General features: G+C 41.6%; 1 protein-coding gene across 1 annotated transcript in view; it reads right to left on the bottom strand.

The window, feature by feature from the left end:
* DOK6 (docking protein 6) overlaps positions 1–24627 on the bottom strand; it is a 300236-nt gene that overhangs the window by 189462 nt on the left and 86147 nt on the right. Inside the window, exon 2 of the mRNA XM_040985108.1 lies at positions 6750–6857. Within this exon, the coding sequence (XP_040841042.1) occupies positions 6750–6857 (108 nt within the window). The remainder of the gene's footprint in view (positions 1–6749; positions 6858–24627) is intronic.

Genomic DNA, 24627 nt, shown 5'->3' with positions numbered 1-24627 from the left:
GAAGTAGCATTGCTGATTCCAAGAGAAAACTATAGTAACGAGTCCACTGTTCTTCATTATGTTACTATCATTGTGACGCATATAGAGCAATGTGTTGGAAAGATTGTGGGAGGGCCCGGTGTGGTAAAGTCCTCGCTTTGCACACGACAGGATCCCATATGGGTGTCAGTTCTAATCCCAGTGGCCCTGCTTCCCATCCAGCTCCCTGCTTGTGGCCTGGGAAAGCAGATGAGGACAGCCCAAAGCTTTGGGACACTGGAAGAAGCTCTGGACTCCTGGCTTTGAATGGGCTCAGTTGTGGCCACTTGGGGAGTGAATCATCAGATGGATGCTCTTTATCTCTGTCTTTGTTCCTCTTTGTACATCGCACTTTCCAATTAAAAGAAATAAATCTTTTTTAAAAAAGAGGTGGGAAAATGAAATTAAAAGTCCAGTTCATTTTGGGATGAAACAAACCCCTGCTGTCTAGGGATGGTTTGCCAGAATCCCCCAAGTCTTGAACTCAGGCATCTGAATAGATTGTGGTCATCTCTTCCAGTGGCTCACTTGCCCCTTAACCTCATTTATGAAAACAAAGTGGATAGAAAATTCCACATGGAAGGTAACATTTTTTTAATCACTTCAAAAACGCCAACTCACTGTCTGTTTTTGCTACCAAATACGTGATGAGAAGTTCGCCTCCCTCAATTTGTACTGTCATTTTCCTTTGGCACTTCAAGAATTTCTTGCATTTCAATTTTCTCTAGTTTTCATTGCTGACGTATCTGGCTTGCTTCTTTTTAAAATACCATGCTTGAAATCTACTGAATTTATTGAGTATGTAAATTCATGTCTTCTACCAAATTTAGACAATTTTCAGTCTTTTTGTTCCAATATTATTTCTGGCACATTCTATTTTTCCTCTGCAGTCGAGAGATTAATGACCCACATCTCAGAAACGGAAACAGTATTTCGGGTCCTTGAAGCTCTGTTTTTCTCTCTTAAAACAACAGTTTTCTTTCTTTTTTACTTTGTAAATTTTATTGTTCTATCTTCAAATTTAGTATTAACTATTTATTGCAGCATTAATGCTATCTACTCATATTTTAATTTCAAAAATATATATACTTTATGATTCAGAGTTCTTAGTTTATAAATGAACATGACTGTATATTCATTTAATTCACCAGTACATAGAATCACTGTTTAAAAAATTGCTGTCCAATCACTCAGGATCTGGGTCCCACACACTGAACGTCAGCCAGCATTCTTCTCCCCCTTGCACGGCTTTTCCTGTCTAAAAGTACTTGCGTTTTGTGTTGGACCCATTGGTTGTCTTGTGCACTTGGATTCAGCTGCCTGAAAGCCCTGTTGTGCGTCACACAACAATTGCCTTGAGTGACGTAAATGCTGACTGCTATACCCGCCATGGAGCCTCGCTCCACATAAAAACAAGATGCTCGCTCCGGACCTGTCAGTTGTTTTCAGGATACCATTTCAGGCAAGACTCAAGGACGAACCATAGTCTTGTGTGGACTTTCGGCCCATGAGCCAGTTTTCTTCAGGATACCTTTTTATGAATGATTCAAGTACAAACCACAGTCCTGTGTGGAATTTAGGTCCATGGTTAAGAACTTTCCTGCTCCGGCTGACTCTCACTTGGTCATCTTCTCATTGTCCACAGCCTACATTAGCCTGCTACCAATTCCTATGGTTTGTGGAGAAAGCTCTGTCTCCCCAGAGGGGATTCAGTGGCACAGGTGCCAGGGCCACCTGGAGATGCAGGGAGTGTGGCTGCCCTCAGAAGGTCGCTGTGGCCAAGAGCACAGCTGCCAGTCACTCCTTTTGTCGGTTCACTTTTCTAAAAAATCATTCGTGGCTTTCTATTTTTTTTCATTTTCAGATAATACCTATGGAATAAATATATTGTTATGTGATGTCTGGTGCATACCACAAATGGAAATACAAACCGGCACTGAAAATAGAGAGCCAGTCCCCCGCTAAAACTCCTCCATGGACGCCCATCACTTGCAGACTCCATTCACTGTCTGTGATATCCCCTGCTGTGCTCTAACCAACCTTCTTTGGGTCCTCAAGCACATCAAACTACTTCCTCCACAGTTTTCTTTCTTTTAAAAAAATAAACAAATGATTGATCTATTTTGTGATACAGGATTTCCCCCATCCAAACCCCTCCCCCTCCACAAATTTCAGTTATTGCAATAGTATAGTCCTTCAAAACAGTGGTAAGTCCATCATTTTGCTATCTAAGTGTATCCTGACATGGTAGGTATGGACAATGGCAGGCAGGTCAGCATCCTATTGCCAAGGTATATTCAACAGCTTCATTGGGAGTCCATCTTTGATCTGGAAGTGAGATGCATACTGCAGTGTATCTTCATATGTTGATATGAGAGCCTCTATTACACTTTCCTGAAGATGATTACATGTACATGCATGTTACTGATTTATACTTTGCATGAAGGGTCTATCAGAGAGAAGAGGTATTTATTTTCTCCTCCTCTCCCTCCGCCATCACCATCTGTCTGCTTCCTGCTCCTCTTCCTTCTCCCTCTTGGAAGGCACTTCATCTATATCTGAAGCTCTTAAGGGATGCTGTTTGTTCTGACTGGGTCTCGGCTTCTTCCTGTTGACTGAAGTTCTCCTTTCCTCTGTTGTTACATCACCTGGACCCCCACCTACAGGAAGGTCAATTACCATGGCATGAGGTATTACCTCGCATCAGTTAAGAAGATAAGGTCAATGATGACAGGCTAGGGTACCATCTTTCTTTATATTACTATATCCCTAGCACGTGGAACAACGCAGCATATGCAACAGTCATGTGAGTAATGAATATTCATTGACTGGAGGTCCATAACAGGCTGTAAGTCTCCATTTCCATAATTCATAGAATAAATCAAAAAATTTGCTTTTGAAATGTGCTGCTCACGACAGAAGGCAAGTGATTTTCATGGAGACAGCATCAAACAAGCAGGAATTAACAGTGGGTTTGGCTCTAAGCATGCCATAGACTGCCACTGGAGCAAAAGGAATGGACAAGAAAAGGAAAGACATGATAAGAGACTTTTTGCGGCAGGAAGAATCTGGGCAGTGTTTGGCTGTGGAACCAGGGAGAAAGGAGCCCTCAGTAACGTGGTGCCTGCGGGTGGTGTCCGAGCCAGGTCAGATCCTATGCTTGGGACAAGGGAGATGGTCACTGCTGCCATGTGGTATCTGAGTCCTAGGCTTTGGGCAGCCAGTGTGCCCACTGAGCGCCAGGCTCCACCTGCTAGCTGACCAGCAGCAAGCTCTAGGGTTTTAGGGTTTGTAACTGCTGCCTAGGGACATCCATGGATAAGGCCAATGTGACTGTAGGTGAGGGATGAATCCTGTGTGACTTCCAGCGATGGGGTCGTGGAATTTGCTGGCAAGCATGGGGACTGTGACCTGGTGGTGTGGAGGGGAGAGTCCATAAAATCTATTTGGGCCAGACTGATGCACTAGTCCATGTGGGAATCCGGAAATGGGCTGTCAGCATAGAGTACCGCTAATTGTTAACGCAGTCCACATGAAACCTAGGGCTGGGGGCCTGTCTAGCAGGGCTAGAGCCCAGTACCTGACTGAGTGTTGGAACAGGGGATGGGTCACATTAGGCAGGGTCATGACATTAACCAGCATGAGAGAACCATGTCCAGGGGTAGATTCTGTGGAGAAAGTGTGGGCAAAACCCTATGGAAATAAAAGTCCCACTGGTTAGCTCATGAGTTGGGGTGGTGATACGCTGAGCTAGGTGTGACCATGGAACCTGCCATCATTCACAGGAAAAGGAACTGACAGCAGTCTAGGCAGAGCAGTGCAGCAGCCCATGCATGTACATCCTAAAACAGGGTGTGGGGTGGGCCGGGTTGCAAAGTTCACCAGCTCATACAAGGCCAAAATGGAAGGGCAGACTATGCAGAACACTGGCCTAACGCCCACTGGCATGTATGAGATCTGGGTCTAGGTGTGGATCATGTGGAGGAACTTGGGAAATTCCCTAGTGGGTCATCACTCTCACTGATGACCACATGGTGCAGGCCCCAGGCTAGGGAATGCTGGGCAAAGTAGCTCCAATGGCTGGCAAATGTGTGCATTGCTTATAGAAGGGAGCACAGGGCAGAGCCAAGCAAACCTTAGCTCACAAGGAAGAACAGAAAGCAGGCTGAAGCACAGGTCTGACCATGGAGTGCATATATCAGAGCTGGGCCTCGTCAGAGGCTTAGAGTAGTGGACAGCATACCCGGCAGTCCATCAGAACCTGCAGAGGACACTTGGTACCACAATAGAGGATGGAGGACAGAACAATCAACAGATCAACTACTGCAGTCAAGAGTTGACAGTGAAAATCTGGGCAAATAGAGACTAAGGTGAACCACGTCAACCAGTGGATTCTGGAGAGATTTCATCGTGATTGAAATGGCAAGATTGGCAGCAATTCAGAACTGTTGAGCTATCAAAACCACTTGAGCAAGACCCCCGAAGCATGCCCCACATTGGGACCCTGGGATGGAATCTCCCCCCTTACCCAAAATGCAGGAAAAAAAACATTGGAAACAATGGTCTCACCCACTTTCCTTAGCCCTTGACTCTTTGTGCCCTAATCAACTATGTGAAGATTATCAAAATAAAATAATTAAAATAAAGAAAGATGATAAGAAAGCTGCGTTCCAAACCCAGCATTCATTTAACTTTGCTTGTCTATCACTTCTACTAGTTCTGCTTTTCAAGTATCATCTTTGCTAAGAAGCATTACCTAAACTGCACACTAGGAAAATGCTCTCTGTGGAAATCTGTATATACTCCCGTGCCTAGACCTGCGGTGTGAAACGGAAGCAGTCTGTCTCTAATATCTGTTGTTCTGACATGATCTCTCTGATAGGACAGCAACACATGCACCTGAGAGAATATCCCACATGTTCTGGCTTCTCCAAGCTGAAGCAGAGTGTCTGGAACAGAGTAGGCACACACGCCTGTCTGTTCACATCAGCAATTCTTACAGGGGACTATGATACTTGAGTGTGGCCATTTTTCAGATAGAAGATGGCAGGGTCACAAGAAATAGTTCTTTTGAAGATTTTGTAGTTTTATTTGTAAATAGAGGTCAGAGCAGGGACACTGAACAAAGCACTCCATCCACCCAGGACTCAAGGCACCCATAGCACACAGGCATGCTCTGCCCATCCACACTGCATTTCCAAATTAAATGGCATTCTACAACCTGGCTCCATTAGGCAGCTTAACATTATTACTAAAATCACAATAAAATGTATGATCATAACACACAAAGAGCAGTAAGCCTTGGAATTCAGATACTTTTTCATGTAGAAAGAAGGAGCAGCAAAGTGGTTATCTTATGACAGTCTGTCTCAATCTTGAAAGACACATAGTAAAGCAATTTTCAACTATACCTACTCATGGGAAAACCAAATGTCCGTGAGCTAGCAGGTGTGTGAACATAAACTTAAACTTTCATTTTCTTGTGGTAAATCTGTTAAGAGTCACAGTACCGGGCCCGGCGCAGTGGCGCAGTGGTTAAGGTCCTCGCCTTGCACGCCCAGGATCCCATATGGGCGCCGGTTCTATCCCGGCGACCCTGCTTCCCTTCCAGCTCCCTGCCTGTGGCCCTGGAAAGCAGTCGAGGACAGCCCAAAGCTTTGGGACCCTGCACCCGCGTGGGAGACCCGGAGGAGGCTCCTGGCTTCGGATCGGCATAACATCGACCTTTGCGCTCACTTGGGGAGTGAATCATTGGACAGAAGATCTTCCTCTCTGTCTCTCCTCTCTGTACATCCGCCTTTCCAATAAAAAAATAATAAAAATAAATCTTTACAAAAAAAAATAAAATAAAAATTTAAAAAAAAAAGAGTCACAGTACCTCATAAACAGCTATAGAACTGAAATTTTTTTCTCTCTGGTCCAAATATAATATAAATGATGGCTCGTTATAGAATTAGTTCACACATTACTGACAAGCAATTACTTTCAATAAAAGGATAAATTAAATTATGTATTACATAAAATATAATTGCAAAAATTCCAGATAACTTACCTGAATCATGACCAATGAGGAATTACAATCTTTACTTCACTTTATTTCAAGATTCTACCAACAGGCAATACTGAATCCTCTGGTTGTTATAAAATAATTAACTGATTCTGGTGTTATCACCATGATAAATTTAGGCAGCACCTTTATTATCATTTTTGAGATTTGTTTTACATTCTTTTAAAACTGAGGGAATTGATAGCTCATTCACAGGCCTTGAGCACATCAGGTTAATTGATAATTTCCTGATAAGGAACTAACTATACAACAAATGCCACAAACATTAGCATTTTCGTTAGTACTGCTAGAGCTGTCCTCAGAAGTTCTAACTCCTACGTATTCCCCAGAGTTTAAATCAAAGTAAAAAAAAAAAGCACAATTAACCTGAACAGAGGGAAAATGCCCACTCAGCACCTTGCGAGACGATCTGGTTGAATTATGAGTCATATCATTTGGCAAAGTAGTAATAAAAATGAGCCTTTCATTTTGCAGCGGTGCTACTGGCACACACAGCAGATGATTAAAATAAAGGAGAAAAATAACTGTTGCATTTGATCGAAACAGGGACATTTTATCCTCGCCATGAATTTTTCCTGGTGCAGTTTTCATCTATCAAAGAAATGTCTCCATGAGTTGGCAAGAGTCCAGTCTGTCCCCAGGGACTCCCAGGTCAGTGGCTTACCTTATGAAAGTTTCTGAAATAAGCTGCCTTCTCATCTGGAAATTTTTCTAACCTTCTGGGTCCTTTGCTGGATGCCTTCTTGAACACCAACCAGCATCGCCTAAAAATCTGAAAGCAAACAAAGGGATTCTATTATTCATTGTTTCACATGCATTTGCTGGCATCAGGAGGTTATGTATTCAGTTAATCCACTGGGAATAATTTTCTAAAAATGCATTCAGCTTACAAAAATAAACTTCATTTTTGAATGATAAACATTAAAGTTATAGCAAAGTATAAAAGCATATTTCACATAGAATTACATCTTTGTGACAAGACTGTTATGTAGTGTTCTGTTCCCAATAATCTTAGAAGGAAGTCACCCTAGCTGATTGCCATATAACGTACTTATTCTCCAGTGACAAACAATTCTGCATTTTCCCCAGCGGCCTAGTGCTGGGTTCATAGGCTAAGCGATGCCTTTACATAGTGCTGTCTTCCATCTTTGATCAATCACGTTTAAACATTACCTTGTAGGATTTCCATTTTTCCTAAGAAACTGATATGCCATCTTGTAAACATCAAAAATTTATTTTTATAATGGGTGTATTTGTCTCATTTTTATATGCTTGCAATACTTAAGATTATTCGATACTTATGTGAAATACATTTTAAATTAATGCAGACTGCATTCTTACACTGTATCAAACAGGCAAAGTTTGCTTCATTTTAAGATAAAGTCAGTGATCATGTTGGGATTTTCACACACATCTGTTTAATTCAGGACTACTAATGCCACAAAACATCCATTTCTGAGTCTTATCCTTACTTTATAAATACCAGACACTTAGTTGTTTGTCACCATCACACGCTCTCCACAAGTTTGCCCGGAGGAAATATAGTAAAGCGAGCTTTCTTTAGAATAAAAAAGATATTTGAAAATGCACACTGGCCTCTTTTTTTTTACTTAAAAATTTTTTATTTGTTTTGAGAGACATAGGAAATGAGAGATGCAGAGTGTCCATTTTCTGGCTAATTCCTCAAATGCTGGGACAAAGGAGGAACTCAGTCCATGGGCAGTGGGGGAGGAATAAGGCGCTCTGCAGCAGTTTATCAGCACTGCCTTGCAGGGTTCCCATTACAGGACGTTGGAATCAGCAGCAGCTAATGGATGCTGAACCCAGTGCTCCAATGCAGGATGCAGGCAGCCTAACTGGCATCATAGCCAAAAGTCTGATCCATCACCATTCTCAAATTTCAAATTGGGCTTATTTTTGCTAGAGTATAATTTCTAGAATTTCTCTGTAGCCATGAAGAAATTCACAGATGGAAAAACCTCAGAGACACAGGAGACTCTATTTCTCTTTTATGTTTCTGCCTGAATTGTACAGCTGTCATACTGTGTGTTTGTGGAGCCCAAGCAGTGTAATTCCTTTGAAGTGTGTGTTGTATACTATTCACTGAATGACAATATTTTCTGTGCTAAAAGTACTGTTAGTGCAACCACATAAACACATTTTATAAAAGGCAGAATAGGTAAGAATACCAACATAAACACACACTTAGAATTCACTCCTGCTGTCTTTCTTAGCTACTTGCCATTGGACTTGAGAAACATGAAGTACAAGTCCAAATGCCTGCACATAGCACCCTGGCTTGGGATCAGAGGCACTACCAGATAGTTCATAATTATCTGGAAATTAGGAGCTAAATTAATGAAGAGAGTGCCTGGTTTCTGTGTGTGTTTGTGTGTGTGTGTGTTTTCCCACACATCTGTATTAAGCACACCATGTTGGAAGTCCTTTGCTTATGTCCTGGTCTCATTGCTTTCCACTTCCAAAGTGATTCAGCACTTCAGAGTTGTGAGTAGTGTGAGAAACATGATATAAGCCACTTGGCAGCGAGCTTTGGGGTCACGGGGGTGTGGAATTACTGGCTAGGGACATCCACGGATAAAGTCACCATATGTGACTGTAGGTAAGGGATGAATTCTCAAGGACTGCCAATGACAGGCCACCTTACGTGCAGGCAAGACAAGAGACTGAGAACTGGTGGTGTGGAGGGGAGAGACTGGAAAATCTGTCTGTATCAGACTGATACACCAGCTACATGGGAGTCCTTAGTAGGGATGTTGGCATGGAACATTGTTGACCACCACAGGCAAAAACCTAGGAATGGGGACCTGTCTCGCAGGGCTAGAGCCCAGTACCTGAACGAATGTTGAAACATGGGACAGGTCACATTAAGCAGGGTCATGACATTAACCAGCATGAGAGAGAACCATGTCCAGGGTTAGATTCTGTGGGGGAAGTGTAGGTGCAACCCTGCTGATTAGTTCAGGAGTTGGGGTGGAGATGGGCTGTGTTAGGTGTGACCATCACTCACATGACAAGAACCAAGAATAGTCTGGGCAGATTCAGGTTGCAGCACCCACATGTACATCCTGAAACAGGGTGGTAAACCAGGCCATAACTGGTTTACCACCATAAAACAGGCCATTCACCAGCTCATACAAGGTCGAGAAGAAGGGGCAGGTTATGCCGGACAAGAGCTTAGTACTGCTGTCATTCATGAGATCTGGATCCAAGAGTGGGCTGAGTGAGGGAACGTGGGAAATTCTCATTGTGGATCATAGCTCCCACTAGTGAGCACGTGATCCAGGCATATGGGTTGGGCAAGCTGGACAAGATAGCTCCCACTGTTGGCAAATGTATGGGTTGCTTCTGGAAGCAGGCAGACCGGGCAGGATCAAGCAAAATTTAGCTCACAGGCAAATGCAGAAAGCAGGCTAGAGCAAAGGTCATTCTGGGCAACCAGTTTGCATAAGCCAGGGATGGGAGCAAACTGAGCACAGCAAGGTTGCAGCACCCACCAGCAAGAGTTAGGACCGGGACCAGGCAGGTTCAAGCCAGGCTACAGCATCCAAAGGCAAAGACCAAGACAGGTGAGGGACCATGCCAAGCTGGGTCAGAGCAACCACTGGCACACACGTAATCGATGGCTGGAAACAGGCCTGGCTGGGGATCTGAGGGAACGTCTGACTGGATTGTGGTTCCCACTGGTAGTACAAAGGCTAGAGTGTGGGCTGCTTTCTGTTCTGGATATGGCTACAGTGTCCCTCAGCACAAGTGTGGACTGGGTCTGAGTTGCGCCAGACTGGGCTAGACAACTGCACCCATGGTGCTCTGGAGGAACAGGAATTATGTAGGACAGATTAGGTCAGGTCTCTGCCCCTGCTGAGCCATGTGTGAGCTGTGTCTGGGTATGGATCAGGCTTGGCTGGGCTGTAACGCCCAACAGTAAAAAGCATGAGCTGAAGGCCAGTCAGGAAAGGTTACTGTTCCTGCTAGGACAGGAGGTAGACTAAGAAGGACTGGCCCACAGAAATGCCAATGGGCACAAGATCTGGCATTGGGAGAGGTTCAGATGGAAGAGCTTGGGGCACTCCTCTCTCAGGACACAGTCCCTGCAGGTGAACACAAGAACTACAGTAGGGGGCAGCCCAGACAAGGCCAGGGAATGGTACCCATAGGTGTATATTTGGCACCAGTCAGGGGGTAAACCAGGCTGAGCCAGTTCACATCACCCCCTGGCCAATCTGAGTACCAGAATGGAAATGTGGGCCGGGCTGGGTTGGGTCGCAACACATGCCAACTCATATGAGGGCCAGGATTGGGTACAGGCTGGGCTAGGCTAGGCTGTAACCCCTGCCAGCATAAGCTGGAATTGAGGCTGGGCTAGGCCGGGCCCAACCAGGCTATAGCACCCACCAGCAAATGCCGAGATGAGGCTGGACAGCCAGAATGGACTGCAGCACCTAACCAGCACACGTGAGACCCCGGCGGGGAAAGGGCAAAGCCGGCAGGAGCGGCTATGTGAGGCTCCCCTGCTGGACTGCCAGTCTCATTGGAGACTGTAAGTTGGGATGGGGCAGACCAGACTAGGCAGGGCTACAACACTTGTGGGCCTCATGTGAGCTGGATCAGGGGGAAAGCCAGGCTGGGCTGACTGTTCCTACTGGTGCAAGCATAAATCAAAGCGGGTGATGATTGATTGGGCTTGATGTAGCATCAGCTGGCAGATGCTAGCATGGGGAGCAAATTCTGTCAAGTTAAACTGCAGAACTACTTGGAGAGTGCAAGATTTGGGAGTGGAAGTGGACCCAGTAAGGAAACAGTGGGCACCTCCCTGTAGGAGGATATGGCAGTCCACTGGAGTCTTCAGAGGACACCTAGTACCACATCAGAGGACGGAGGACAGAGCAAATGGGTCAACTATTCCAGTCAAGTGTAGGCCGTGAAAATCTGGGCCAAAAGAGACTCTAAGGGGACCTATGTCAACCAGTGGATTCTGGAGAGATTTGATCGTGCTTGGAGTGGCAAGATTTGCAGCAATTCAGAACTGTTGAGCTCTTGAGCAAGACCCTCGGAGCATGCCCCACATCGGGGGCCCTGGGATGGATGGGAGGCTGGGTGTGGCTTCTCCCCTTATCTCCATCCTTCCCTCGGATACAGGAAGGAAAAAAAGAGAATGTGGAAACGATGATCTCACCCACCTTCTTGTAGCCCTTGACCCTAGTCAATTATGTAAAAACCATCGAAAATAAAAACAAATAATAAAAAAGAAATATGATATATAAGCGTATGGTTTATAAGGCATAGATTTAGCACCATTCTGTGGGAATTTCTGAGAGATTACAGGATTTTTTAAAAATAAAATACATTTTTATTTTAGTGGCAAAAAATGTAGGAAGTGAAAATATATGAAGAGATATTTGATAAAATGAAGAAGCCCTGGATTCAAGTAAACTTGCTTTGACATCATATGACACCCTGCATACAGGAAGGTTCTACAATGGCTCAGTTTGCTAAGAGGGGTACCTTACAGGCTGTGGGGAGCACTTGCAAGGCAGGCTCACACTCCACCTCACACATGTTCTCCAAAAACATCAGCACATTTGTTCAGACCCCTTTTTCCTGTACAAGTGCAATTTGTGGAGCATGACCAATCAATATGCAAGGAGACATTTTTCTTTATGACACAGATACATAGGTCAGAGAATGCTTAGATACAACATTGTGCATCCAGAAATATTAAAGAACTATGCAGTTTGAAAAAAGTTAAAAAAAATTAGTGATTTCCCATATAAGACAGGTACTGGAAAGATCAGATGTGGAGTTTCAGCTCAACCCCTTTTAGAATCAAATAACTTCAAGCTAGATATATAGTCTTTTGAGCTGGTGTCTCTATCCCATGGAAATGAATGCCTTCATCACATAACTAATACGATGTCAAAAGAAAATCAAGGACATAAATTTTATGAAACAGTGTATGGATAGAAATACAAAATAGTTCACATTAAGTAATTTGATTTGAATGAACTAATTTCACTCAGTTTCTAATGTAACCCACACTTTTTATTAGAATGCAAAGTGTTATAATGCATATGATTATGATTTTTGAGTCAGAGTAATTTGGTTTTCCATGCAAGGTCTGTGATTTTTTAATTGTTGTTTTAACTTCTCCAAGACTGACCGTCTCCACTAAGATCATAAGATTCTTCTTTGAGGACTGTAAGAGATAGCACGAAGCAAAGTGCACATAAAGGTAACCCTACAATCCTTGGGCCTGGGATAGTGCTACAGACTGAACTGTGTCCCCTAAACTCCAGCTCTCAGAGTGATGGGAGGTAACATGGTTTTGGAGACAGGATGGTGAGTTCCAGCAGCACTGGCCTTGATGAAAGACCCGAGAGCCTTTCTTTTTCCTCTTAGCAAAAGTTTACAAAGCAAAGGCAGGGTGAGCACCCCAAGTGAAGATGACCTGTCCAAAGCCAGGAAGACAGTCTCTCCCAGAAACTGACTCTGCTGCTCCCCCTTCGACATAGAGTGAAAAAAACGCAATGGCATTATGCAAAAGTGGCTTCCGCTTTATTTTACATTATATATTATATATCATATATGTTATATGTATTAATGTGAAATTAGCCAGAAAGGTGGGCTTCACTGGTGCTGGTAGCTGTAGTAGCATTAACACTGTGGAAGTAAAACAAAAGTTGCACGAGGTGTGTACAGATGTGGGAGACGGGCAGGAAGTAAACAAACACTTGATTCCTGAGGTAGGAGGCACATAAATGAGTTGTAGATTTCTCCTAGTTGTCCACTGATGAATTTGAAGTCCTGGCTAAGGGAAAAAAAAAAAGGCTTTCTGTGAATAGAATTGGTGTCCAGATCCACCATAATAAGATTGTTTTCCTTTCCTATGGGGAAATGCTTTTCCCTGTATACTTCATGTCATGGTTTGGAAGTCATGATTCAAACACGCAAATACATACATTCACTGTCTGCAATGCTCTACTTTTGCTTCCATTATTTTCTACTAAACGCTGAGCTAAACACAAAGCAGAAAGCATGTATGTTTTCATTTAGGCACTCAAAATGCTTGCACATTAAATCTGATAACATATAATAAGGAAAATAGATTTAGTGTTATCGGTAGTGTCTTATCTTTTTTCTATTACATTAATAGAGACAATCAAATAGAGGTAAGGTTGATTTTTAAAGACCAAATCTAACAGCTTGCTGGCCAGACTGAGGCATTAAAGTTACTGTAATTACTTTTTTGGAAACACATTTAGGCTTATAAAATATTGCAAAAATGATTTAGTGAATTGTAATGTTTTCACAGATTTTACTAATATTAATATCATCTCTAATCATGGCACATCTTTCAAAATGAGACTTTAACATAGGTAAGACCTCAAGTAATAGGTAAAGACAGCAAGAAAATGACGTGTCCTGGAAGATTCGTATGTCATGAGTTCGTCCCGTGCTCTTGTGTTTAACACCCTGTCCTTTCCGCACGCTGTGTGCGGCTGTCCCATGTCTTGGTCTTCCTGTTTTTCATGACTTTAATAACCGGGAAAGAACCGAGCAAGCATATCAGCATGACGCTCTTTATTGTGTCTCAAGTTGTGTTTGCTGTTTCTAAAGTCTGATGAGAAATCTCCCAGTAAGGTGATTAAGCCATTATGGAAAATGATACAAATTCTCCTTGGTGATCAAAGAATTTTCATATTTTGATCAGATCTTCATTTTTGAACTTACTAAACTGAATTAGCAAATTAATCATTTATTAAATCTGAATTCCCTTTTACCCTAGATTTAGACACAGTTGTTCAAAATATTTTGTTGTTTTTTTTTTAAATAAGAATGCAATCATATAAAGGGCACTGATGTGGAATTATCTTGTCAATGTGAAGTCAAATTGACCTTGAATGAATCCTCCAAATGTCACCTCCATGCCATGACTGCCAAGTATGTGCAAGTCTGGAAGGTGCACTGTGGATGAGGATCTGCTTCTGGCCCTACAACCGATGCCTCACGTGAGTACCCTGGAGCAATCCCAAAACTAAAAGCCTCCTCTCCAAGAACAACACTGTGATAAAGGAATAGGTCTATTTATTCGTAAATAAAGGTGCACATTCTTTGAGCTCATGAAGAAGAACTGTGTTTATAAAACCAGGTGTCTTCCTTTATTTCCCTATTTTGCTTTCCGGAGCTGGAGAAGTCTCTTCCCATACTGCGTGGATGGCAGGCACCTAGGCTGCAGAGACTGCTCACCTGGCGCTCACACGTCCTCCTTCCTCAGGACCTGGCTTCAGGATGTGGTGCATTCCATCCCGGGAGGTGAAACTACCTCCTCCTAGTTCTCTCCTAAAACACCAGTCTCCTCTTCCAGAAAGTTCCATACTGTTGCCAAGAGTGCATGATCCCCAGGTGGTGCAGGCCCTTAGTTTTCCACTGCATTAGCCAGCCAGCCAGCCATAATTAAACACTTTTAATCCTCTCCCATCAGACGAAAACCCTTTTACCTCACGGTAATTTCTTTTCCTTCAGTGAGTTCTCATTTTCAAGGTGATTTTCCACAAAGGACACCCTTTTCCATTTTAGATTCACTGTGAAGTTGATAACATATTTCTTGGCTTTAGTTCATAGCTGTAATTATGGTATTTAGCCAGGAATTGTTCTCAAACTTTAACTTAAACAAAACCAGATATAATCGGACTGTTTTATCACAAGCTGTTGACCTGATAAACTCCAAGTCTCAGGTGAGATGTTTGCTACAAGTTTGAAGGAACTCATCACAGGACTCCTGAGACCCGAGGACCCGTGGCCACAAAGGGCGCTGTAGAAACTTGATCTCTAGGGAGTTTAAAAATAGAGGAAAGCAGGGCACGAATATCTTCTCTTTGTGTTCCTTTGTGAAGGCAAAAGGATTTATAGATGGTACCCTGGGGTAAAAGAGTCAATTATTTACAGCCATGCAACAGAAATATGTCAAAACAGTAAGTAAATAAACAAAGCAAGTGCACCCCAGGACAGTTTGTGCATACTTGTGTTAGGAGCATCCTTGATGACTTAGTGCTTGCTCCTGGTTTTCTGCCAAAATGCCTTTGATTGCACTGAAAGCCACACCTGAGTTTCGTGAAAAGTCATCAATATACAAGACTCATGCAAGGCACTGATAACTTAGCTTTAACTAGTTTTTAAGCATACTATGAACAAGACAATGGCTTCCATTATGATTTGCATACAGGTCTATTTAGAGGAAGGTAGGATTGTGAGTGGGAAGGGACATATTCATCATGTTTCATTTTTAAAAATATTTATTTGAAAGGCAGAGTTGCAGAGAGAGAGAGACAGAGACACAGAACGGTATCCCACTAGCTGGTTCACGCCTATGATAGCTGCTACAGCCAGAGCTGGGCTAGTCCCAAATCAGGAACCAGCAGACTCCTCTGGGTCTCTCACATTGTGCAGGGGCCCAAGCCTTTGGGGCATCTTCGTCATTTTCCCAGGCACACTAACAGAGTGGGACCAGAGCCAGGCAGCAGGGACTCCAACTGCTGCCCATGTGGGATGCCAACACTGCAGGTGCCAGCTTAACTCTTCACTTTATAGCACTGGCTCCTGATTGCTTCTCTGAGATCCAATAATGTTCTACATCTTTCCGTCATTATTTGCTTTGAGTTAGGCAGAATGTATGCTGTTGTCTTCATGTCTTCATTCACAATCAAAAATATATTTTAGAAATACTGCATGTTGATGTTTAAATAGATATTACAGATTCAATTTCACTTCCCCTATATTCTGTCTTTATTTCTAAGAATATATATATATATATGTACACACACAGCAGCAAAGACCAACAAAGTTGAATACCTCCAGTGTTTTCCAAGACAGTAGACAGCAGTTTATAATAAGCATGCTAGAAAACGTGTTAGGGTAGCTGTTAATTTCTTGAGAGGACATAAGGAAGCAGGGAGACACCAAAGAGCTCCTGTCTGAATTCAGGGATTTCAGACATACCACTAGCGTACACAGGTCTCTGGAAAGCCCTGACAGACTGACTTAGTTTGTCTGTTAAAAAGAGAAGCTGCTCAATTGAAGTTTGAACCGCATGGAGTCTGGGGCGAATATGAAACATGTGACTAGTAATTCCAAAGCAAGAAAAAGTGGAGTTCTCTCTAGGGCAGGTGACAAGCTGGAGGCTCCTCCCCCAGGTGAACTGCGGCAGTTAACTCAAACAAACTGGTAAAGATTCCCAAACTCATGTTCCAATGTTTTTTTTTTTCATGATATTGTTCTATACGCTCTGGGACTTCCCCTCCTCCATTCTTAGGTCCCCTCTCCCACTGAATTCCCTTATCTGACTTCAAAGCTCATGCTTTCAGCCCATCTTGCTGGTCCACTCTGCTTTCTAACATATTGTCTCTAACATAAATTGCAACATATGAGAAGTTGAATTAAATAAACAACAGATGTGCAGAGGAGCCTGCGACTTAGGTGTCTTCATTCTTAGAAGAGATAATTAACTTATTTTTAATAATTATACCTAAGATATGCTAAAATCCTGCAGAAAAGTGACAAATTATTACATCTAATTTTGTTCTCCAGTGAATGTTTTATTACTTCTCCTTGTAAACCATGAACTGACTAAACAGCAGGAACAGTATTTTTTCCTTGTATCAGTATAAACTACCTAGCATGTTTGGCAGGCCAGAAATGTGACACAGCACATTCAGACTCCATCTGTAGTGCTGGCATCCCCATATGGAATCCGGTTTGAACCTGGGTGTTGCACTGCTAATCCAGTTCTCTGCTATTGCTCCTGGAAAAGCAGCTGAAGGTGGCTCAGGTGCTTGGGCCCCTGCATACATGTTGGAGACCCAGAAGAAACTGCTCCTCACTTCACACTGGCCCAGGCTTAGCCGTTGCAGCCATTCAGAAGTGAACCAGCAGACACAAGATCTTTTTTGTCTTTCTTCATGTAAATCTGCCTTTCAAATAAAACCAATCTTTTTAAAAGCATGTTTTACATGAATATATGAATTAAAACATTTAAAATTTTTAACATCATGTAAAAATCATATTTTATTTTGAATTTTTTATTCACATGTTAATGATACCTACTACCAAAAAAGATACTGAGAAAATACTTAAAAATCATTTGCAATATCACCACCTTTCAGAGGAAAGCACTGATAAAATTGTTAATATTCTTAATATATTTTACTAATAGGAATTGCACACACTTGGGCTGCAGTGTGACACCGTGCATTGCCTACGTGAGGGTAGCTGATACTTCTGCTTCCCTGGTGTTACTTCATGACTGGTACCTTACAGCTTCTTTCTTTCACTTGTTTACAGAACGCATAACTGGCTCCTGTGTGCTGCGTTCACCCCACTGTGCTGCGTAGCACATGGAACAAATGCCTTCCCCCTAACTCCGGTGTGATGCCTGTTCGACAAACTCATCTACAACCTCCCATCTCTGTACAAGTTAGTTTTTGCTTTTGCTTTTAATTTTCCTAAGCTTTCACGTATGTGGGAGAACATGCAATTTCTACCATTTTGATGGGCATCCTTGTAAAACAAGATCTCTCTTTGCACACATGTACTTTTGATTGGGAATACTGCTTTTCCTAGATGCCTCACTCTTGGTAATTCATCCATTAGAGAAGCTCACCCTGGGTTTCCACCATTCCCCACATACATTTCCAGATGCTTGCATTAAGCAGAGAACTAAACAAGCCAAAATCTTATCATCTTTGTCCTCATGGAAAAAATACAAAATAGTTGATAAGAGCTTAGCCACAAAATACAAAGTAAAGGAATAAACTGAAAAGTATGACAGCTGGACACATGTGAAGACAGGCAAATGGATGTTCCAGAAGAACTGGTCTACCATTTTCACCTAACAAATGTTGATAGACAGTGGCCTTCATGCTTTGGCAACAGGGATACCTGTACAATATTCTCATAATGGTAACATATAAATGTATTTAGGAATTACATATGTCCAAACAGGTCCCACAGAGAATAATTTATAAATGTGATTTTCTTAATGTCTCTTTGTAAAACACAAAAAGATGATAGATAATGTGAATTTAATATGCATTATTCATCAGGTACAACGCTTAACACTGAATTTTGTATCAATATATGATTATATGCTATACAAATACTTACATATTGAATAGCACCAAAGTTCTAAAAGCCAATTCTTAGAACACAAAAAAGTACTTTTCCAAACTATTCTAAGACTTGACATTTTGATTAATAAGCAAAAAAATCCATAATAAGCTTTCTGCTTGATTTGCCCATAAAACTGAGTTTGTCAAGGGCAGAAACTGGGTCCCTTTAATCATTATACATTAAGCCCTCATTAGTTCCAGGAGAATGGTTTTTTAAATTTATGCTTAATTTATTTAGCAATCATTCAAGAAATAATTTCCTGGGAACTTGGCAAATTATGGGTGAACTCTATATGGCTCTCCTAGGTTAGGCTTGCCTGGAGAGTCAGGTACTAACACAGTGGTGATATTTCTTGCATTTATTTAGTTTTTTCTACTTTAGGAAGACTAAAATACATATTGGAAGTCATTACTTTAAAAAATATGAGGTATATGAAAATTACAAAATATAAACTTTTTTCAGAAGAGTATAAACTTACAGAGAATACACATATTCTAAAATCAAACATGTCTGTTGACAAGGCAGTTCAGACGCTTGCTTCAATTTATGAATTTTCTAAGGTTTTACTCTTCTAGAGCAGACACATGCTCTGATTTCAGTCTTTCAAAATTTATCAAGACTTGATTTGTGGCCTAATACATGGTCTATTTTGGAAAATCTTCCACATACTAATGAGAAAGTGTGTATTCTGCAGCTGTCAGGAAATGTTCTGAAAATGTCATGTCCATTTTCTCAATGGTGCTGTACAACTCCATTGCGTCTCTGCTGCTCTTCTGTCAGGGTGATCTGTCCACTGGCAGCCGTGGGATGCTGAAGTTGCCCCCAGATGACGTGAAGGGATCGTCCCACGTTCCTGCTGGGGGTATGTAACTGCTGCTGAGACGCACAGCTTCAAAGCCCAGTCTTAGAATCAGGGGATATGACCTGAACACTGCTCCAATCCTGTAGCTGATGGCTCAGACTCTTGTGCTCTTTACACCCATATAAGAAATGCAGATTAATTCCAGACTGCCACAGGCCTTGTCCAGCCTGTTTTTGTAGGAATTTTAGGAGCGAATCAACACAAAGGAAGTGTATCTCTATGTGCCATTTTCTCCTTCAGAAAAATCAAGAGAAAATGGCACATATATCAGTAAATAGATGTGCAATGGAATCTTACTCAATAGTAACAAATAATAAAACTGCTATTTGCAGCAAATGGATGGAAATGGAGGTTATTATTCTAAGTGGAAGGCATTTTGGAAAAACCACCAAATGCATCTAAGAAGCAATGTTTCATTAAGATTTAAGTCAAAATCTGGAAGTTCAAGCTGTATTAGCTCTTTCTGCATGTTAAGGTAGAAGTTCTTAAGAAAACCGAAGCATAAATAACTTAGACTTCTTAGGGCAGATAAAACGAAAATCTTAAAAATAGACTTAATGGCTAAGAGTGTGCTAGGACAGCTGGGCAACTGCATATCCCAGGCTGTTTTTTTTTTTAACTGCCTAGACATTGGAGTCATAGGTCTCCTCTAAACTGTAAGACAGTGGCTGTCACTTACATATAGGCTCTTGGAAACTCTCCGAATGCTCAGTGGAATGGAGCAGCCATTAGGGCAGACACATCCATTCCGGGTCCCCTTTCTAACACTTGCAACTCAGTGTATGGCTCACAGCCTGCTGAGTGCTCCAACATCAGCACACAGGCTCTCCAGCAAATCAAAGAACAAAAATGTTTTTCTCCACCTGACAAATTATTAGAAATATTTAGGAATACAAGAGCCACTAAAAATGAGTCAAAGTAAACTACAAAAAATGTGCCCTGTTGTGAGGGGCATCTAGAAGCCCACAGTGACATGTGGCCAACAGTATGTTCTTGGGATGCAGAATGAATTCTGAGTATCTACAAAGAAAATGCATGTGTTAGTTTAAGTAGGTGACAATAGCTACTATTTCACAAAGTTCGAGAATTCACATCACTCACTGATCCAAGGGTCCTTTCCAAAGGGTCTGCAAAATATATTTGTTGAGTATTTGAGCTTTTCCTTATGTAATCTGTGACTGGAAGGGAGAGAGGTAGAAAGAGAAAAATATGGAAGGCAGCAGAGCGTACTCTCATGTTCTATGTGGGTGACAGAGTTACATGTACATATGCACACGTATGTCCTGGTATGTAGCTGATTTCCAAATTTCAGTTTTGATGGATTTTTATATGTACGTATCCATGTATGCATAAATACCCAGAAATTAACAATGAAACACAAAATAAAAATTAAAAGCTTACAGATTCACTTTCCCACAGGAGTACATTTTCAAGTCATTTTCATTAGAGATATTTGTGAATTCAGAACTTGCATCCACTAAGGTTGAATGCAAATAGGGGTACTGCACTCCACTGCCAAGAAAAAATGCTTAAAGAACAATACACATAGCTTTAGTTTTATTTCATCAAGTTGCAAAGACAAAAGTGAATGGATTTGTCTTTTCTGTTTCTACAATCTTGATATTTTAAAAAAATTCTTTAAAGGGACTGAGGGAGGGGAGGAGGGAGTGAGAGAGAGAGAGACTAGAAAACTTTCAAGCAGCTGGTTTGCTTCCCTATGGCTTTCAACAGCAACTCTGGGCCAGAACAAAGCCAAGAGCCAGGAACTTCTGGATCTCCTAGGCAGATGCCCACCACCCGTACCTCCCAGGAGCATCTGCAGGGAGCTGGATCAGAAGCAGCAAACCTGAGACTCGCCAGGCACTCCAGTCTGGGATGTGAGCGTCTCCAGTGGCGTCTTAATCTGAGGCAACAATGCCTGTCCCTTCCTGCCTCTGTCTAGTGTTAATCCAGAAAACACTTAAAAGTCTAACCAGTGGGAACCTGTGAGGAGGCCAAGTACTGAGGTTTTAAAATTTGTTTCACTTGAGTGTACTTGTCGACTAGACCCTTAATTAAATACTGGGAAAGAATACACAGACCCTTTAGATTCACAGCCAGAAATGCAGCACTTCTAGCAGAAGCAAGCTTTAGGCTAAGGGTGTGAAACTGGCATCAATAACATGGGAATGAAAGCTAGAGCAGAGATTGTTCAGAGGGCAGCTTGTGAACGTAGCAGCATGGGAAGGAAACTTGGTATCATAACCACCCACATTCCTGCCTTTGTGTCCAAGAAAAGTACCCAGTGAAACAGAAAGTCCCTTCTCCCTGCGCAAGTCCCGCAGGAAAGACCCCTGCTTTCTGACATCTCTGGTCTTCCTTCTGCTTAGCTTTTCCAAACCCAGGATCCTGGACACTGTGTGAATGCATGCTTGCCGAAATCCACGACATACCACCGGTCAGCCGCAAAGCTGGCTGTTAGTCAGCACTGCGAAAGGCTCAAGTCACTTTCAGTTTAAGCTGCCTCCTGAATTAGCATCCCCTTCACTTGCTATCCACAGTTGTAGTCACAAAGATCTCAAATTTTGCTGTCCTCTTTGACTATTCTGTGCCTTAACCATCTCCTAAGTATATGGGAAAAATCCAAAGACTTCCAAATGATACAGTATGAGTGGCTTAGAATAGAGAGAAAAGGTGAGTCTTGGAAGAAAATGAACAAGACACATAAAAAATGGAAGAATACCTTAAAACTCATCACTTGGTTTGGTAGACAGTTATAATCAATTTTGCTATGGAAACAATATGTGAAGCATAGAATGATTAACAAAGAGCTCCAGAAAAAAAAACTTTCCTTAGGCAACTAGTACATTAACACCAGAAACCAGAATTTCAGCTCATCCAGTAACAATGAGAGTAGGAACACAGCAGATGAACACACTGAGTAATATTCAAAACTTCACAGTAACTTCAATATTAAGGAGGGGGGGATCTGGAGAGAAATGCAAGCTTTTTAAATGCATATAACTAAGCAAATGATTGTATTATGCAATTACGAGGAAACCTGAGAAATGAATTCAGTTCTTGGTTGAGGCAAAGGGCGTTTAATACAACACTCCAGCATTTTCATGACCCAAACTGCCACTGTCAAAATTATACATTGCACCTTTCCTGTTCAATGGATGTTGTCCAGGCTATCACTTAGCCTAATTCCTCACTAGCAACAACTTCCTCCTGTGGACTATTACTTCAATTTCCTTGATATAAATACTCATCCCGTCTTCCAACAGTTATTCCTCCTCCAGCATTCACCACTTAATGCACTCCCCTTGCCGCGACATGATGCCATTAGCATCACCCTGGGAGAAATATGATGCGAGCACATTTAAATGAAAGGATAAATCTCATATATTCTCTCTGATAAAAGGCAATCTTCATGCAAATACAAAATCAACACATATATAGGCAAACATGTATATACACATATTCTCATAAATGAACTTTATGATGGAGTTGGATGTATTGAGAAGTGAAGAAACTCCGCAGCATACATCTCCACTGATTAATAAAAGGAGGACTCCCAATGAAACTGCTACGTAAACCTTGACAATAGGATGCTGGACTTTGAGTCACTGTCTATACCTACACTGTCATGATACAATTCAATAGCAGAATGATAGACTTGTGACTATTGCTGAAGGACTATTCTAATAATATGGGGGAAGCAGCTGGGGGAAAAGGGGAGGTGGAATGGGAAACCCCTGTGTGTATGGAACTGTATCATGAAAAATAAAATACCAAACAAGCGAACACACTTTTAACTATTTTTATTGCAAATTAGTGTAGGCGCTTGGTTTCAGTCTATGAACTGTCTTGAATTAAAGGTTTAAATCTAAAATAGGTTTATTGAATGTATTTAATAATTATTCTTTTGAAATTTGCTGATGCTAATTAGCTGTTAGTTCCAAATAAAGGATATGCACTACAGTTTTTGACTTCTGTAAATTTTTTGTGATTAATATTATAACTTATTGGTTTGTTTCAATTAGCCATTAAATTTTCCAGATTTTGCAATGAATTTAAGCAATATTCAACCCCCAAAAATAAGTGAAAAACTTTCAATGATCTAAAAGAAATGCCACAGTTCATAGGGTGAGAAGCCAATAATGACATCTATTTTTTCTTTATGCATCACTGAGGATCAGTTGCCATGACTATTGTTTCAATTGTATCACTGTGTTCCGCACCTCAAACTCTTTCTTCTAATAGTTTACAACAAAATATTTATAAGTGGAAAGATCATGCTTTGGATTCAGCAGCTTTCAAGATTGGTATGTTCATTTTTATGGGTTTTTCAAAAAATCTAGTCAGTCACGTCTCTTCTAATACGACAGTTTTTTTTTTTTAATTCATTAATTTTTATTTGAAAAACAGATTTTGCAGAGAAAGTGTTCTATTTGTTGTTTCACTCCCCAAATGGCCACGAAGACCAGGGCTGAGATGATCCAAAGCTAGGAACCAAAACATTACATATTTTTTTAAAAGATTATATTATTATTTTTATTGGAAGGGCAGATTTACAGAGAAGGAGAGACAGAGAGGAAGCTCTTCCATCTACTGGTTTATTTCCCAAGTGGTCACAACTTCCAGAACTGAGCCAATCTGAGGCCAAGAGTCAGGAGTTTCTTCTGCATCACTGACTCAGGTGCCAGGGTCCCAAGGCTTTGGACCGTCCTCGACTGCTTTCCCAGGCCACAAACAGGGAGCCTCATGGGAAGTGGAGCAGCCAGGGCATGAACTGGTGCCCACATGGGATCACGGTAGCATCCAAGGCAAGCTTTTACCTATTAGGCTATTGCACTGGGCACAGGAGCCAGAAAGTTCTTCCAAGTCTTTCGTGGGTGCAGGGCCCTCAGGATTTGGAGCATCCTTTGCTGCTTTCCCAGGCCACAGCAGGGAGCTGGATGGGAAGTGGAGCAGCCTGGACTCCAACCGGCATGCATATGGATGCCAGCACCACAGGAAGAATAAGACTAGCCTGTATGTCACTGCAACAGCCACGACATACATTAACTTTTAAGTCCTCCTGAAAGGCCTATTTTTCATGTGTTTTCAAATAATTTGTTAGTTACTATAAAGCAGCATACAACGTGAACATTCATCAGTGTATTTTGTTTCTGATGTCATTTGTTTTTTGTAACACCATTATTATTTGACTCTCATTCAAGTAAGGAGTTTTGCTTTGCAATGTACCTATGAAATTCAAAATACATCATTTAATTCCCTTTTCTTCTAGTATTCAGATCACAAGTTCAAATATCAATTTCTATCTCAGTTTTGATGGAGTGTAGTAATAAGTTTGAATTACACTCATACTTGCAGTTAATAAAAGATACATGAAACTTGTTTCATTCAGAAACCTGTTTCACCTTGTAGCAAACAAAAACAAAAATGCATGATCTCCTTATTTAGTTGAGAGTAGCAATGAATAACTTGAGAAATTAGTGAAAATTCATTCAGC

The sequence above is a fragment of the Ochotona curzoniae genome, unplaced genomic scaffold (assembly GCF_017591425.1).
Source record: "Ochotona curzoniae isolate NIBS_2020 unplaced genomic scaffold, NIBS_Ocur_1.0 contig_43, whole genome shotgun sequence".
Lineage (NCBI taxonomy): Eukaryota > Metazoa > Chordata > Mammalia > Lagomorpha > Ochotonidae > Ochotona > Ochotona curzoniae.
The sequence above is the reverse complement of the archived record's forward strand: the minus strand, read 5'-3'. Positions and strand labels throughout refer to the sequence as shown.